The following is a 13394-nucleotide window of genomic DNA, read 5'->3' on the forward strand; positions in this document are numbered from 1 at the left end:
GGGGTCACTACAGAATGCAAGCTACAAGCTTCTATTATAATGTCACTGCTTGAAAAGAACAGTATAGACAGTATGAATTCCATCAAAGCTGGTTTACACTGGTTAGTGCACTGTGATGGTGCGAGTTTAGATGCTAACCTATTATGGTCATGTTGGTAGACCAGTAGGTTCATCCTCTTCTTACTGTGGGGGCAGACATGGTCTAAAGGTTATAGAAAAACAGGCTTGGGATCAGATGGTCACTGGTTTGATCAACAGAAACAGCAGGAAGATTGGCGGTGAAAGGAACTGTGTTTTCTACTCCATCAACATCCACGGCTGGGGTGCCTCTGAGCAAGGAACCTAACCCCCACTTGCTCCCCAGGCGCCGAGGAGGCTGCCCGCAGCTCTGGGAGTGTTTATGTTAACTGCCACTAATCGTGTGTGTGTGTGTGTGTGTGTGTGTGTGTGTGTTCACCACCATGGAGGGGCTCATTGCAGATTCCAGGTTTTGTTGTACTGCTGTGTATTGATGATAAAACCATGTTTAAATAGCAATGTTTGTGACTTTTTATAAAATTCCCAGACTGTATCCTCACCACTTGCAGCTCTCTGCTCTGTTTGTGCACTGGTGTTTTTGCAGTGACTCCATAAATGGGAAACAATCTTGGTCTGAAATGGCTCAGGGGTTCTCTCTCTGATCCGCGTCAGAGAAACTGTATCTGAAGGCATTTGGACAGAGGAGAGATGAAAAGAGATGAGGATATTGCTTTATTCCTGCTCCATAGGTGAGTGACATTAAATTATTCTGTCGTTTCAGATGCATTTCGTAAGGAGTCTAAATTCGGGAGAGTGCTAACTTTCCATGAAAGTAAACACAGAGAGAACGTGCTTCAAAACTAAACAGCTCAAGTTAAGTCAAACAGTGAATAATAACTTACAGACAATTTACACTTCAGCCACCAACAAGATACAGCCAGCTTCTTACTCAGATGCACCGCTCCACCTTAAAAGATACAGTCGCTCCTTACTCAGACACACCGCTCCACCTTAAAAGATACAGTCGCTTCTTACTCAGACACACCGCTCCACCTTAAAAGATACAGCCAGCTTCTTACTCAGACACACCGCTCCACCTTAAAAGATACAGCCAACTTCTTACTCAGACGCACCGCTCCACCTTAAAAGATACAGCCAGCTTCTTACTCAGACACACTGCTCCACCTTAAAAGATACAGCTAGCTTCTTACTCAGACGCACCGCTCCACCTTAAAAGATGCAGAGCATAACATGAGACAAACACGAGGGGGAGTTTGTTTGCCTACGAGCATCCATTACTTTTTACATACATTTAGCCCCACAGCTCCTAAAGATCAATGCCTCAAACACCAAACAATGCCTGGAGCAGTCGAGCCTCTGGTTTAAGGTGGAAGGGAAAAACCTTGTAAGCCTGATTTCTAGAAGAGCTATTCCTTTAAGCCCAGGAGGCCGGTCATGTAAACCATGTCTCTTCCAGTGGAAGGAGCCGTCCTTACATCATTCTCTGTCATCCATCAACCCACCCACGCACATATTTTCACCCCCTCAGAACATGAGTCCCAGTCTGGAGGGGGATAAGCCAAGCTCCCACCCCCACCCCCTTCTCCGTCCCCCCGCAGTGTGTCTGCCATCACTGACTCAGTGTCTGCAGCTCAGGGCTGACCACATTAAACTGAAGTGGCCAAAAAACTTTAAAAAGCTCTCCTTCACACACACACACACACACTTCTCCAAAGCTCTCTCTCTGTCGCTGGGCCATCAGCTCACATCTTAAACATATTATAAAGTGTTTAGTTCTCATTGCACTTCTTTGTAAAAGCGGAACCAAATGATGAATGCACACAAATCAGCCGTAACCTTAAAGCCACAACCTTGTTTTTACACAGCTCCACTGACCACACAGGAGCACTGCGGTTCTACACTTACATACTGTAGTCCACCTGTTGCTCTGCATACTTTGTTACCCCCCTTTCCCCCTGTTCCTCAGCGCTCAGGACCCCCACAGAGCAGGTGTGATGGGGTGGTGGATCAATCTCAGCGCTGCAGTGACACTGACGTGGTGGTGGTGTGTTAGTGTGTGTTGTGCTGGTGTAGAGTGGATCAGACACAGCAGTGCTGCTGGAGTTTTTAAACCCCTCAGTGTCTGGACTGAGAACAGTCCACCGACCAAAAACATCCAGCCGACAGCGTCCTGTGTCACTGATGAAGGACTAGAGGACGGGCGACACACACTGTGCAGTGACAGATGAGCTACTGTCTCTGACTTTACATCTACAAGGTGGACCAACGAGGGAGGAGTGTCTCACAGAGTGGACAGAGAGTGGACACAGGGTTTAAAAACTCCAGCAGCACTGCTGTGTCTGATCCACTCGCACCAGCGCAAAGTGCATCAGCATAGAGAAGTAAATAGTAGTCGTGTTAAGCAGAGTATAGAGATCTGTATGGTGTAGTACATACACAATAAAATGCCATCTATAGAAGAGTGTATATATTTTATAGGGCTTTTAAAAGTGGAACAAGCAGAAAGTTTGATCCTGGTGATGATATGAATGTTATTCTGACACTCACCCACCTCCTTAAACATTGCAGACCAGGAGCACCCTTCATGGCAGCAGTGTTCCCTAACAGCAGTGGCCTCTGTCAGGAGGATAATGCTCAGAGCCATGCTGCAAACACTGTTCAGGAATGGGCTGAGGGACAAGGTGCTGACTCCGCCCCCACATTCCCTGGCTCCCTGTGGCATGTGCTGGAAAACCAAGTCCGATCCATGGAGGCCCCACCTCAAAACTGACAGGACTTAAAGGTTCTGTTTTAATCGTCTTGGTGCCAGAGACCACAGGACCCCTCGGAGGTCTTCTGGAGTCCACGTCTCAAGGGGTCGGAGCTGGGGGTCAGCTCAATGTTAGGCACGTGGTTTTAATGTTATGGCTGATGGATGTATGGTGCGGCAGAAACTGTAGAAGTGTGAGTACATGAAAACCTTTAATACACTTTTGATGGTCTAGGAACGCTGGCTTTCCTAAACACACCCCCTTACACACACACACACTAACCACAAACACACACAAACTCCTGGCCTCAGAGGAAGTGCATCGTTACTGCAGCAAGACTGCCTGGCGTCAGTGAACAGGTCACAAGAGCACTGTACATCACACACACACACACACACACACACACAGAGAGAGAGAGAGAGAGAGAGAGAGAGAGAGAGAGAGAGGAGCTGAAAAATCTAAGAAGAGAAGAAGGGGGAAAGGGAAAAAAATGGAGTAGGAAAAGGACAGAGAGCATAAAAAGGAAAGGAAAGGAACAAATAAAAAGAGAAATGACAGAGAATAGGAACAAAGGAGAATGAGAGAAGGAAATGGGTAGAGAGAGGAAGAGGAAAGGTAGAGGAGTAGAGGAAGGAAAGGGGGAAACAGAAAAAGTGGAAAGAGAAAGAGAGAAGGAGATGAAAAGAGGAAGAGCACGCTAGGGAATGGGGAGTGGAAGGAGAGGAGGAATAAGGGAGAGGGAGAGAGAAATTCAGCAACGGAAAAGAGAGAGAGAGTAGAAGGAAGGAAAGGGAGAAATAGAAAGTGAGAAAGTACAGAATTAGAAAGGGGTAAGGAGAGGAAGTAGGGGAGAGGGAGTGAGAGAGAGAGAGAGAGAGAGAGAGAGAGAGAGAGAGAGAGAGAGAGAGAGAGGGAGGAAAACCCCTGGATTTCAGGCCAGAATCGAGGCTCAGTTTGTTGGGGCTTCCCGTCTTTAACTGATTCCAGCATGGAGCAGTGTTTGTGTGTGTGTGTGTGTGTGAGAGAGAGAGAGAGAGGGGGGGGGGGGGTGAACACTGGATGCACTGGTGTGTGTGGTGCTTGCTGACACTTTTCTTTCTAGCGTTCCCGTTTTCTGTGAAGGGCATTAATCAGGAGGCTGTTCCCTCTGCTGCCGTAACAGCTTCCACTCCTCTGGGAAGATGTTGAAACATTGCTGTGAGGATTTGATGGCACTCAACCACAGTAGTGAGGATCAGGTGCTGATGTTGGAGGATTGGTTATGGATCGCACACACCACTCCAGCTAATCCCAGAGGAACTGGATGGAGCTCCATCTCTCCAGAGAACACCGTTCCATTGTTCCACAGCCCAGTGCTGAGTGGCTTTCATTTTACAGTATGTCCTTGTGTAGATAGATACTGGACGTTCTGAGGATATTATCTCACCATTTCTTCTCTCTCTCTCTCTCTCTCTCTCTCTCTTTCTCTCTCTCTTTCTCTCTCTCTCCCCCTTACTTCCTCTGTTCTTCACCCCTTTCTCCTTCCTTTTTCTAATTCTCCCTCTTTTCTACTCTCTCTCTTCTTTTCTTTACCCCTCTTGCCTTCCACTCTTTCTATTTTTCTTACTTTATTTCCTCTCTCTGACCATCTGCAGCTCTCCCAAATTTTAGCTGCACTGTGTCATTACTGCTGCATTACCGCTTGAGTTTAGAGCATGACAGGTGTGTGCAGGTGCTCAGGCAATCTGTCAGTCACACACACACACACACACACACACACTCTCATTCGCTGTCATCAACCTTTACTTCGCACCACACAGTGAGCAGACTGTTTTATCCAAACATAAATTAGTTTATTGAAAAAAGAAACAAAGAAACTTCGGTCGACTGTAAAAAGTCTGGTGAAATACAATGAACCCGAAAAGTAAAAATAAACACACATTAACAAGAGTGATTGCATAGTATCTCGATGGAAGCTGGTTTCCGTCACTAGAAAAAATATCCTTTAATAAACCGCTTTCATGATAATGTTTCCCATAACTATGACTTCATCTAAGATTAACATCAAATCAAATCAAATCATATCCATTCTCATTATTATCATTCATGATTATTATAATGAATCATTATTCACATGCATCTCAAGTCATTTTCACACTGTCACTCACACCTGTGGAGAGATTCACACTCACCCAGTCACTCGCGCAATCACACAGCCACTCACACTCACCTAGTCTCTCACACACTCACCCAGTCACTCACACACTCACCCAGTCACTCACACACTCACCCAGTCACTCATACACTCACCCAGTCACTCACATACTCACCCAATCACTCACACACTCACCCAGTCACTCACACACTCACCCAGTCACTCACACACTCACCTAGTCTCTCACACACTCACCCAGTCACTCACACACTCAACCAGTCACTCACACACTCACCCAGTCACTCATACACTCACCCAGTCACTCACACACTCACCCAATCACTCACACACTCACCCAGTCACTCACACACTCACCCAGTCACTCACACACTCACCTAGTCTCTCACACACTCACCCAGTCACTCACACACTCACCTAGTCTCTCACACACTCACCCAATCACTCACACAGTCACTCACACACTCACCCTGTCACTCACACACTCACACCTGTGGACAGTTTCACACTCACCCAGTCATTCACTCACACGCAAGGACAGTTTCACACACTCACCCAGTCACTTACACACTCACACCTGGGGACAGTTTCACACTCTCCCTGTCACTCACACACTCACCCAGTCACTCACACACCCACCAAGTCACTCACACCTGTGGACAGTTTCACACACTCACCCAGTCACTCACACACTCATCCAGTCATTCACTCACTCACTCCATCACTCACCCTCTCACTCACACCACACTCCACAGACAGTGTGCAGAGGAGAGGACTGAACCCAGTCGTTAAGTCGTTATTATGACATTGTAAGTCATAACTGTGAGATGTTACGATGAGGGGCTGTGTCCCAGTCCAGGCCCTATTCACTCTGTAGTGGAGTGTACCATATTGTAGTGATGAAAACGAAGTGTGGTACATTCAGTGTGCTACAACAGTCCCACCGTTGAAATAAGTAGTGTACATACACCACCTTCACACACACTGCTCCTTACACTAGTGCACCACATAGTGATCCACAACCAGAGCGTGGGGAGCAGTGAACAGGGCACGGTTCCAGACACAGCCACCGTCTACTAACTCTTCATTATGGGAAACGTTCTCACTGTAATGACTTATTGAATAACAACACTATATTCAAGCAGCGGAAACAGGCTTCCAAACCTCTCTGTGAGAAGGTCACTGTACAGATGGCTTTACACGTCTCTATGGCTTACAGCATCAGCTTTTTTAACAACTGGTCCCCCTTTGGTGCGACTTTGGTGCAGCATTTTAAGGCAGATTTGTATAAGGTTTAAGCCAGAAGATATGGCACTTTTTTTTTAACAATCCTTCACTGAAAAACCTGGGATTTCGATTTTCCTCGACTCAAACACGTTGTCCTGGAGAGGTACAAACCACATCCACACAATAACAGCTAACATAGGCAGACCAATCAACCAATCGACTCAAATCATTAGATTTCCTGGGTTTTTCTGAGGATTGCGCTTTAGAACTTAGTGCACAGCCAAAAATGCTTTATTTTAATGTTTTTTTAATATAAAATATCAACCCTGCAATATACGTATAGCAGTAAACATCTGTAAATAAAAAAAGATTTAAAAATAAAAACACATTGAGGATTAGAACTAATCAGGGCACTGAGAAATATGATGCATTTAAATGAATACATATTTTCCACATTCAGATGTGATGTGTCCAACATCTGCTCAATGGTGAAATATATAAACACATATAATTTGGAGCTAAACCCTCTTGGATTTGCATAAAACCGAAATGCAGTATTTCAATGCTGTCAAACGGAAACCATAGATTTTCATTTTCTTCTATTTTAATTGTCCTACTCAATACATTGCGTGAACATTTTACACTTAATAAACCAATAGACATAGTCAAAAATAATTGGAATAAATCCCTTTATGTGAACTCGCATTAAAATGACAATTTGGACAAATACATCTTCTTTCTGGATGGCAATGATTTAACTTTATATGCTTACAACAACAGTAAAACGAATGACATTAGGAAAATGCATAGATTATAGGTCAATTGACCAACATCTATCATTTCTAGGGTAAAACTTGTACCGAAAACAGATCTCAAACTTCAGATTTAATCCATTATGACTCCAATGTCATACTGCATTTCTACTGGAGTATTTTATTAATGTACAAATTAACAAATCAAGTAAATGCATCATGTATTTCAGCACACACTCTACTTAGACACTGTCTGACAGCTCCAGTGTCAGTTTGCCTTTGCTGTGAGACACTGGAAATGTGTGGAGAAGGCTTGTGTGGCTGAGGCATCTGTCCACAGGCCCGGTGCTCGGGCAGCTGTCTCAATACATCGCTGCAAAGTGTGTGTGGAGCATGGTGAAAGATGACCCTACACTCTCTCTCTCTCTCTCTCTCCACACACAGCAGCTGTCCGTGTGAGGGCCGGACCAGCCGGCACCAATGGGAATCTCGGGAATGAGCAACTGGAGGGGGAAAAAATGCTCTTCCAAACTTGAGCAAGCACCAAACTGGGTTAGGAAAACATTCTTCAGAGTCTCTACCAAGTACACTGCCTCTTTGTGAGGGTGCAAAATCAGGCGGAGAACCAGGGGAGAGCAAAAAAATATGGTATTTCTAGAAAAGTAAAAATTAAAGTAAAGGCACAGTTAGACTTCAAAAAACCTGAGGTGCTCTTGGAGACGCATAGAATTGCCTCCACGCACCATGAGGAAATACGCTGAGAACAGTTTCTCAGCCTCTCTTAAGGCAATGGAAATATGGCTGTTACAGTCTGTAAAAGGCTTTAAATGTTTGCTGGGTGATAAAAAAAATACCCATTGCACTCTTGAGGGTGCTTGGACCCCTTAAAATACCTCCTTTCACCGCATCTGCCACACAAAGTCAATGGAGACGTGGCTGGAAATGGCTTTAAATGACCACTGAGACTTTAACAAAAAACAAAAAACAACAAAAAAAGCAGTGGTGCTCTTCAAAAAGAAACTAAAAATACAAAAACACCCCATGACACACTTGAGATGCTTGGACCCCTAAAATCGCCTCCTTACACAAGTTTAACCTAGGAGCAATTCCCACTCTCAGTCAATGGAAGGTGGCTGGAAATGTCTGTAAACGGCCGCTAAGCGAAAGGGGTGTGGCACTAGGCCGACGGGCAACAGCTGGACAGGGTGTGCTTGTGCAGCAGAGACATGCGGCTGAAAGTGCGGGAGCAGGTGCCGCACTGATACTTCTTCACCTCTGAGTGGGTCTGAAGATGCGCTCTCAGGTTGGAACGGTCAGCAAATGCCCGGTTGCAGTGAGGACAGGAAAATGGGCGCTCGCCTGGAGAGAGAAAAGGATTGGAATTGATTAGAATGAGATTCATATTATTATCACAAGACCCATGTATATATTTGACCAATATTTCCTGAAATGGTGATGTGTTTTTATGGTACTCTGGATGTGCATAATTTAGAGGTAACTTTATACACTACATCTGCCCAAGCCACCTTTTAAAATCAGTGATTCCATCTAGTTTTTCAGTGATGTTCATTTATAATGACTTTATTATTATTATCGTGTAAATACTGTATTATGCTAACTTCAATACCTTACTAATATGTTATGAGAGTGAGGAAATTTACACTGAAATGTGCATCTTGACTGAATCATTTGGATAGCATTAAAGTTTCTCTGTGAAATTGTCTCTTACACAATAGCTGTTAGCATGTTAAATCACCCTGGATGAGAGTCTGCACCAAATGATAAAAAGACTTCCCAAATTCATGTTTATTTTTCCACAGAGTACAAGCTAAGACATGTGCAGTAACGTAGGCAGACATCTGCAGAGCTGAAAGGACAAACAGTTATGCTAACTAGCATTGTCTTTGCTGAGCTAATGAGGCAAAAGTAGCAGTGATCAGTCACCACTTATTTAATGCTAATGCTAATTATCAGCCAAATGCATTTGCTTGGTCTTGAATTGCTAAGTGGCATCGCTAATGTAGCAAACATGTTTAGCACAAGTTAGAAGCCAATGATTAGCATTATACATCTACCGACGGGGCATATGACTGTACTTTTTTTTTTTTACTATTTTACATCAAAGGTTTGCATTAAATTAAATTATCTGCATCTATCTACATTCATATACCCATGTCCTCATTGTCAAATTATGTATCTGGATGTATGTTATTTGATTAAAGATTTTGCAGAAGTTTGTAGACATCTGGAACAGCTGCACATGTCCACTCTATGCTCAGTGCAAATTCTCACAGCAATGTTTCTTCTAAAAAAGGATTTTCTAGAAGGACACATGCTTTTACTGCAGCACATTGCCCACTAACACTCTTCAAAAGACACATTTGGCGAGCAGGTGTCTAAAACATTTGGCCATGGTACCAATGCATGTCAAGTGTGATGCTAGTTATGATGCTAATACTTGCTAATTAATGAATGCTACCAGTCTTTTGACAATTTTAACACTTTAAAGTCTGTCAGCCCAAAGCTGGAGCCACTTATAGGTGTGAGAGCCACAGTATGCAAAGGTCTTGTCACAAGCTGCACAAACACTTAGTACAGGATGTCGATTCTAATGCTAATTATCGCTAATCAACCGCTACTACCTTTCCTTTGAGAATTTCACACCTTTAAGTCTCTCTGACCAACGTCGGAGCCATTTAACAGGGTCTGGAGAAGACCTTCACCACAGGTTGGGTAAACACAAACCTGCGAATGCTAATTATAATGCTCTTTTCTGGAGGCTGTTATTTTGCCTGAGTATTTAAAAAGAATTATTAATAACTCATTCACCCATGTAGCATCAGGTTTGAGGCATTTACCAGCAGTGCTAAACCATCTGGAGAAAATATCTATCCGTGATTTTACTGGCTAATGTTAAGACTGGGATTTATATAATGATTATACACATGATTAATATTTATACAATTTTATCCCAGCTCCCCAAATTGTGACAATGTCAGCACCACTCACCGGTATGTGTTCGAATGTGTCCCCTCAGCAGCCAGGGTCTGGAGAAGGCCTTTCCACAGGTGGTGCAGACGCAGGGAAGTGTGTGTGAGCGGATGTGCATCTTCAAGGCCCCGAGGCTGTTGTACTCTTTGGGGCAGTGTTTGCAGCGGAAGGCCGCTCTGGAGACGTTGTTTTCGGCAGAGTTGAGGTTAGCGTCCGATCCGGAGCTGCAGTGGGTCAGCTGGTGGCGAGAGAGAGTCGCCGGACTGCTGCAGGTTTTCCCGCACTGTGAACAGTGGAATCGGTCAGTAGGGTCTGGACTCGGAGGGTCAGAAGTACGGCCTTCATCCTCCTCTCCGGAGCTGGACGGAGAGCTGAGGTCCAGGGGTCCAGCCGTCGGGGATGGAGGCGTGCTGGGGGACACTGGAGTGAAGGTAATGGGCAAGGTCCCGGTCGTCCAGATGAGGGCAGGAGTGTAAATGGATGCTTGAGAGCCGTCGACTTTGGTGGGGAGTTCCGCTAGAGGATACCGCTCAGGTACAAAGGCAGAGAGAGGGCCTGGGGAGAGGTGAAGAAAAAAAAAATCAGAAAATATATATATTTTACAATTTTTATTATGACTATTCTAAAATGTTTACAGATTAAAATTTTAAATACATTATCACAGAAGGCAAAACATGCAGTACATTTCCATGACGACCAGGTTTCACGATATTTATTGTACTTTTAAATTCTTCAGCAAGGCACAAGCTATTCATCACAAATCCTTAAGCTACAAACTGCAGAACAACAGGGCAGTCAGAGTGAGACGGACAGAGTGAAACAGCGAGGGAGAGAGGAAGAAAAAGTGCAAGAGAGTGCAAGAGTCAGGTGGCAATTCACCAAGGCCTAATCCGGTTAAGTTGTTTTGATGCTCGAGTGTCATGTTACAGTCAAATGGTGGATTTGCCACAAAGAAAGCCAGTCAGAACAGTTGTATTTGATTATTGCATGTACCCACAATGCCGTGGGGGATCGGGATGATAGCTGCAGCGCCCTCGGCATAGAGTTCCAACACCATTGACATGTTTGACCTTGGCTTTTTGAAAAATGGAAAACTGGAGCAGACTGAGGTGAATTAGATTAGCTGGGGCTATTGTGTGGTGTGTGTGTGTGTGTGTGTGGGTGCTCCTGGCTGCTCACCAACTGTGGGGGTAATAGGACTTATTTCCACCACTTATGGACACAAGACTGCTAGAGGACTGCCAGCTCTAAGTGCTAAACTAGATTCATGAGGATGTCATTTAGAGCCTAGAACGGCCACAAGTGGAAATGAGGTTCTGCTGGAGGGGGAAAATCCCTTCTGGGTGTTTGCTGCTGCCCTCAAGAATGCACCCGTCTAGAGCTCTAATCACACCACTAATAAGGAGATAGAGATGATGATAATCCTAACACGTATCAGTTACTCGCTGATCTGGTTGTGCAATGCAAATATTCCTCATGCAAATGCACGGATCAAGAATTTATACAGAGATCATGAAGCTGGGAAAGACTTTTTACTCAACCATGAACAAGTCACACACTCCAGCATGAAGAAACTCGTAGATAAAAGAGAGAAAAGTCGAGACTCACCATTCTGGCTCTCCAGCTCGCTGTAGTTTGGTTTCTTGTTTGTGAAATACTTCTTCACCAGGAATGAGCGAGGCATTTTTGGAGACAAGCTTGGTCCCGTTACTCTCCTCTTTTCCCAACCTCAGCCCAGTGCAGTCAGCTCTGACCGCTTAGATCTCAGTGGAGTGGAGTAGTGAAAGCCTTCAGGGTCTCGTGGAGCTGGGAGAAGAACCCAGAGTAAGTCCTGTAGAGCAGTCTTGTAGAGAGCAGTGTCTTTAGGAGTGTCCTGTATCCAGCTGGAATGACTGACTGAAGTACAACCATTCAGCTCACTTTGCTCCCTACATATAGCACGGCGAGTGTGGGAGGGGTTGGGGTAGGAGGGATTTTGGGGTGGAAAGAGGAAAAGGGGGCAGGTGGGCGTTTAGTGGAGGAGGGGGGGGGCTCTTTTGGGAGTAGGAGGGGTTTTGGGGGTTGGGTAATGTAGCTCCCCCACCTTGCAGGTGCCCTGGGGATACTCTCCCAGTGCTTTATTGATCCCTCATGAGCCCAAATCTCATTAATAGTTGATAATTAGCCCACTTAAAAAGCACATTCCAGCAGAGATTATGCTAATCATGACTATGAAGACTATCACAGGTGACAAGACCTAAACTATGACCTGCCTCGGCCACAGTCATGACATAAGAAGACCGATTAGCCTCTGTTTTTATTGATTAGCCAGTGTTTAGGGAGACGACACTGTAAATACGATGTTTGCAGACCTCTCTGTGTCTGTAAAGACTTCAGAGACCACTTTCAACCGTTCAGCTTCAAACTTATTATTTAGAGGCTTTAAAAAAATACAAATTATCCGGATCATGGGTTAAACCTTGAGCTCACAGTGCCCCCTTCTGGACGGCCCCTGCTTTACAGACCACTTGCTTGTTGATTGAAAAAGCACAGGAGCCTCTTCTGCACGTTTGGAGAGGGTTAAACGCCATCTCACACCCCCCAAAAAAATCAGACAGTGCTCTTATTTACGTGAGAACAGGATAATACAAGAAGACTGAAGGTCATTTCTGAGCTCTGACACGTGACAGGGAAGGGCAAATCCACCACAGCTTCAAAACTGCTGTTTTTTTACGGTTAAGGTGTAAATAAATGTGTCTGAATGCTGTTCACCAGCAGAAAACTGTCCAAAACCTTGTGAATTAAAGCATCCACACATTAGTTATTGACTCCTGAAGGTAGCGAAGGCCTGAGGGTGTTGTTTCCTGTGAAATCTGACGACTAGTTGTTGATTTATAGAAAGAAATCAACCAAGGCACAAAAACAAATGGGCTTTGTATTAAGTACAATTTAAGCTTTTGTTTATTTCCGGTTTAACTCCTGATTAATTAAATATTAATTAAATATCTAATTTATTTGGAATTGATTTATTTATTTTGTGGCTTTAATATTGTTTTATACTCTTTGTTGTTATTTATATTTTATTTTTATTTTCTAATTAAAGTTCGTACAAATAAAACGTTTTACCAGTTTTTATTTCATGAAATCTTTTATAATAATCGTATATTTATTGTTTTATTTCTTTCATTATTCTTCTCTTTGTCAATCACTACAACACAGCCATTTAAATACAAATATTATTTGTTTTAAAAGTGCTATATAAGTAAATAAAGATGAATTGAGTGGACAAAACACTTTAATCAAAAATGAGCGTTTATTCAGGACATTGGAATATATTCTTTGATTTTTCAGGCTGTTCCTAGAAATAAAGATAATTTTCCGGACTAATTCTGGAGTGTTTATAACGGCCCTCCTTTTCACACACTTTAAAGGGGTGTGTTTACAGATTCAGTGTCACTAAATGGACGAGGTTTCTTTATGACACTGAAAATGGATTAATGAATT

General features: G+C 43.9%; 1 protein-coding gene across 1 annotated transcript; it reads right to left on the bottom strand.

Annotated features, from left to right (window-relative positions):
- Positions 1-4655: 4655 nt before the first annotated feature.
- Positions 4656-11792, bottom strand: snai1b (snail family zinc finger 1b). The gene is made up of 3 exons (XM_066672023.1): positions 11520-11792; positions 9930-10466; positions 4656-8279 (listed from the first exon to the last, which is right to left on the bottom strand). The coding sequence occupies exons 1-3, from the start codon at positions 11593-11595 to the stop codon at positions 8098-8100; spliced, it is 795 nt and encodes a 264-aa protein (XP_066528120.1). The 5' UTR covers positions 11596-11792; the 3' UTR covers positions 4656-8097.
- Positions 11793-13394: the final 1602 nt, after the last annotated feature.

This window comes from Hoplias malabaricus, chromosome 5 (genome assembly GCF_029633855.1).
Source record: "Hoplias malabaricus isolate fHopMal1 chromosome 5, fHopMal1.hap1, whole genome shotgun sequence".
NCBI lineage: Eukaryota > Metazoa > Chordata > Actinopteri > Characiformes > Erythrinidae > Hoplias > Hoplias malabaricus.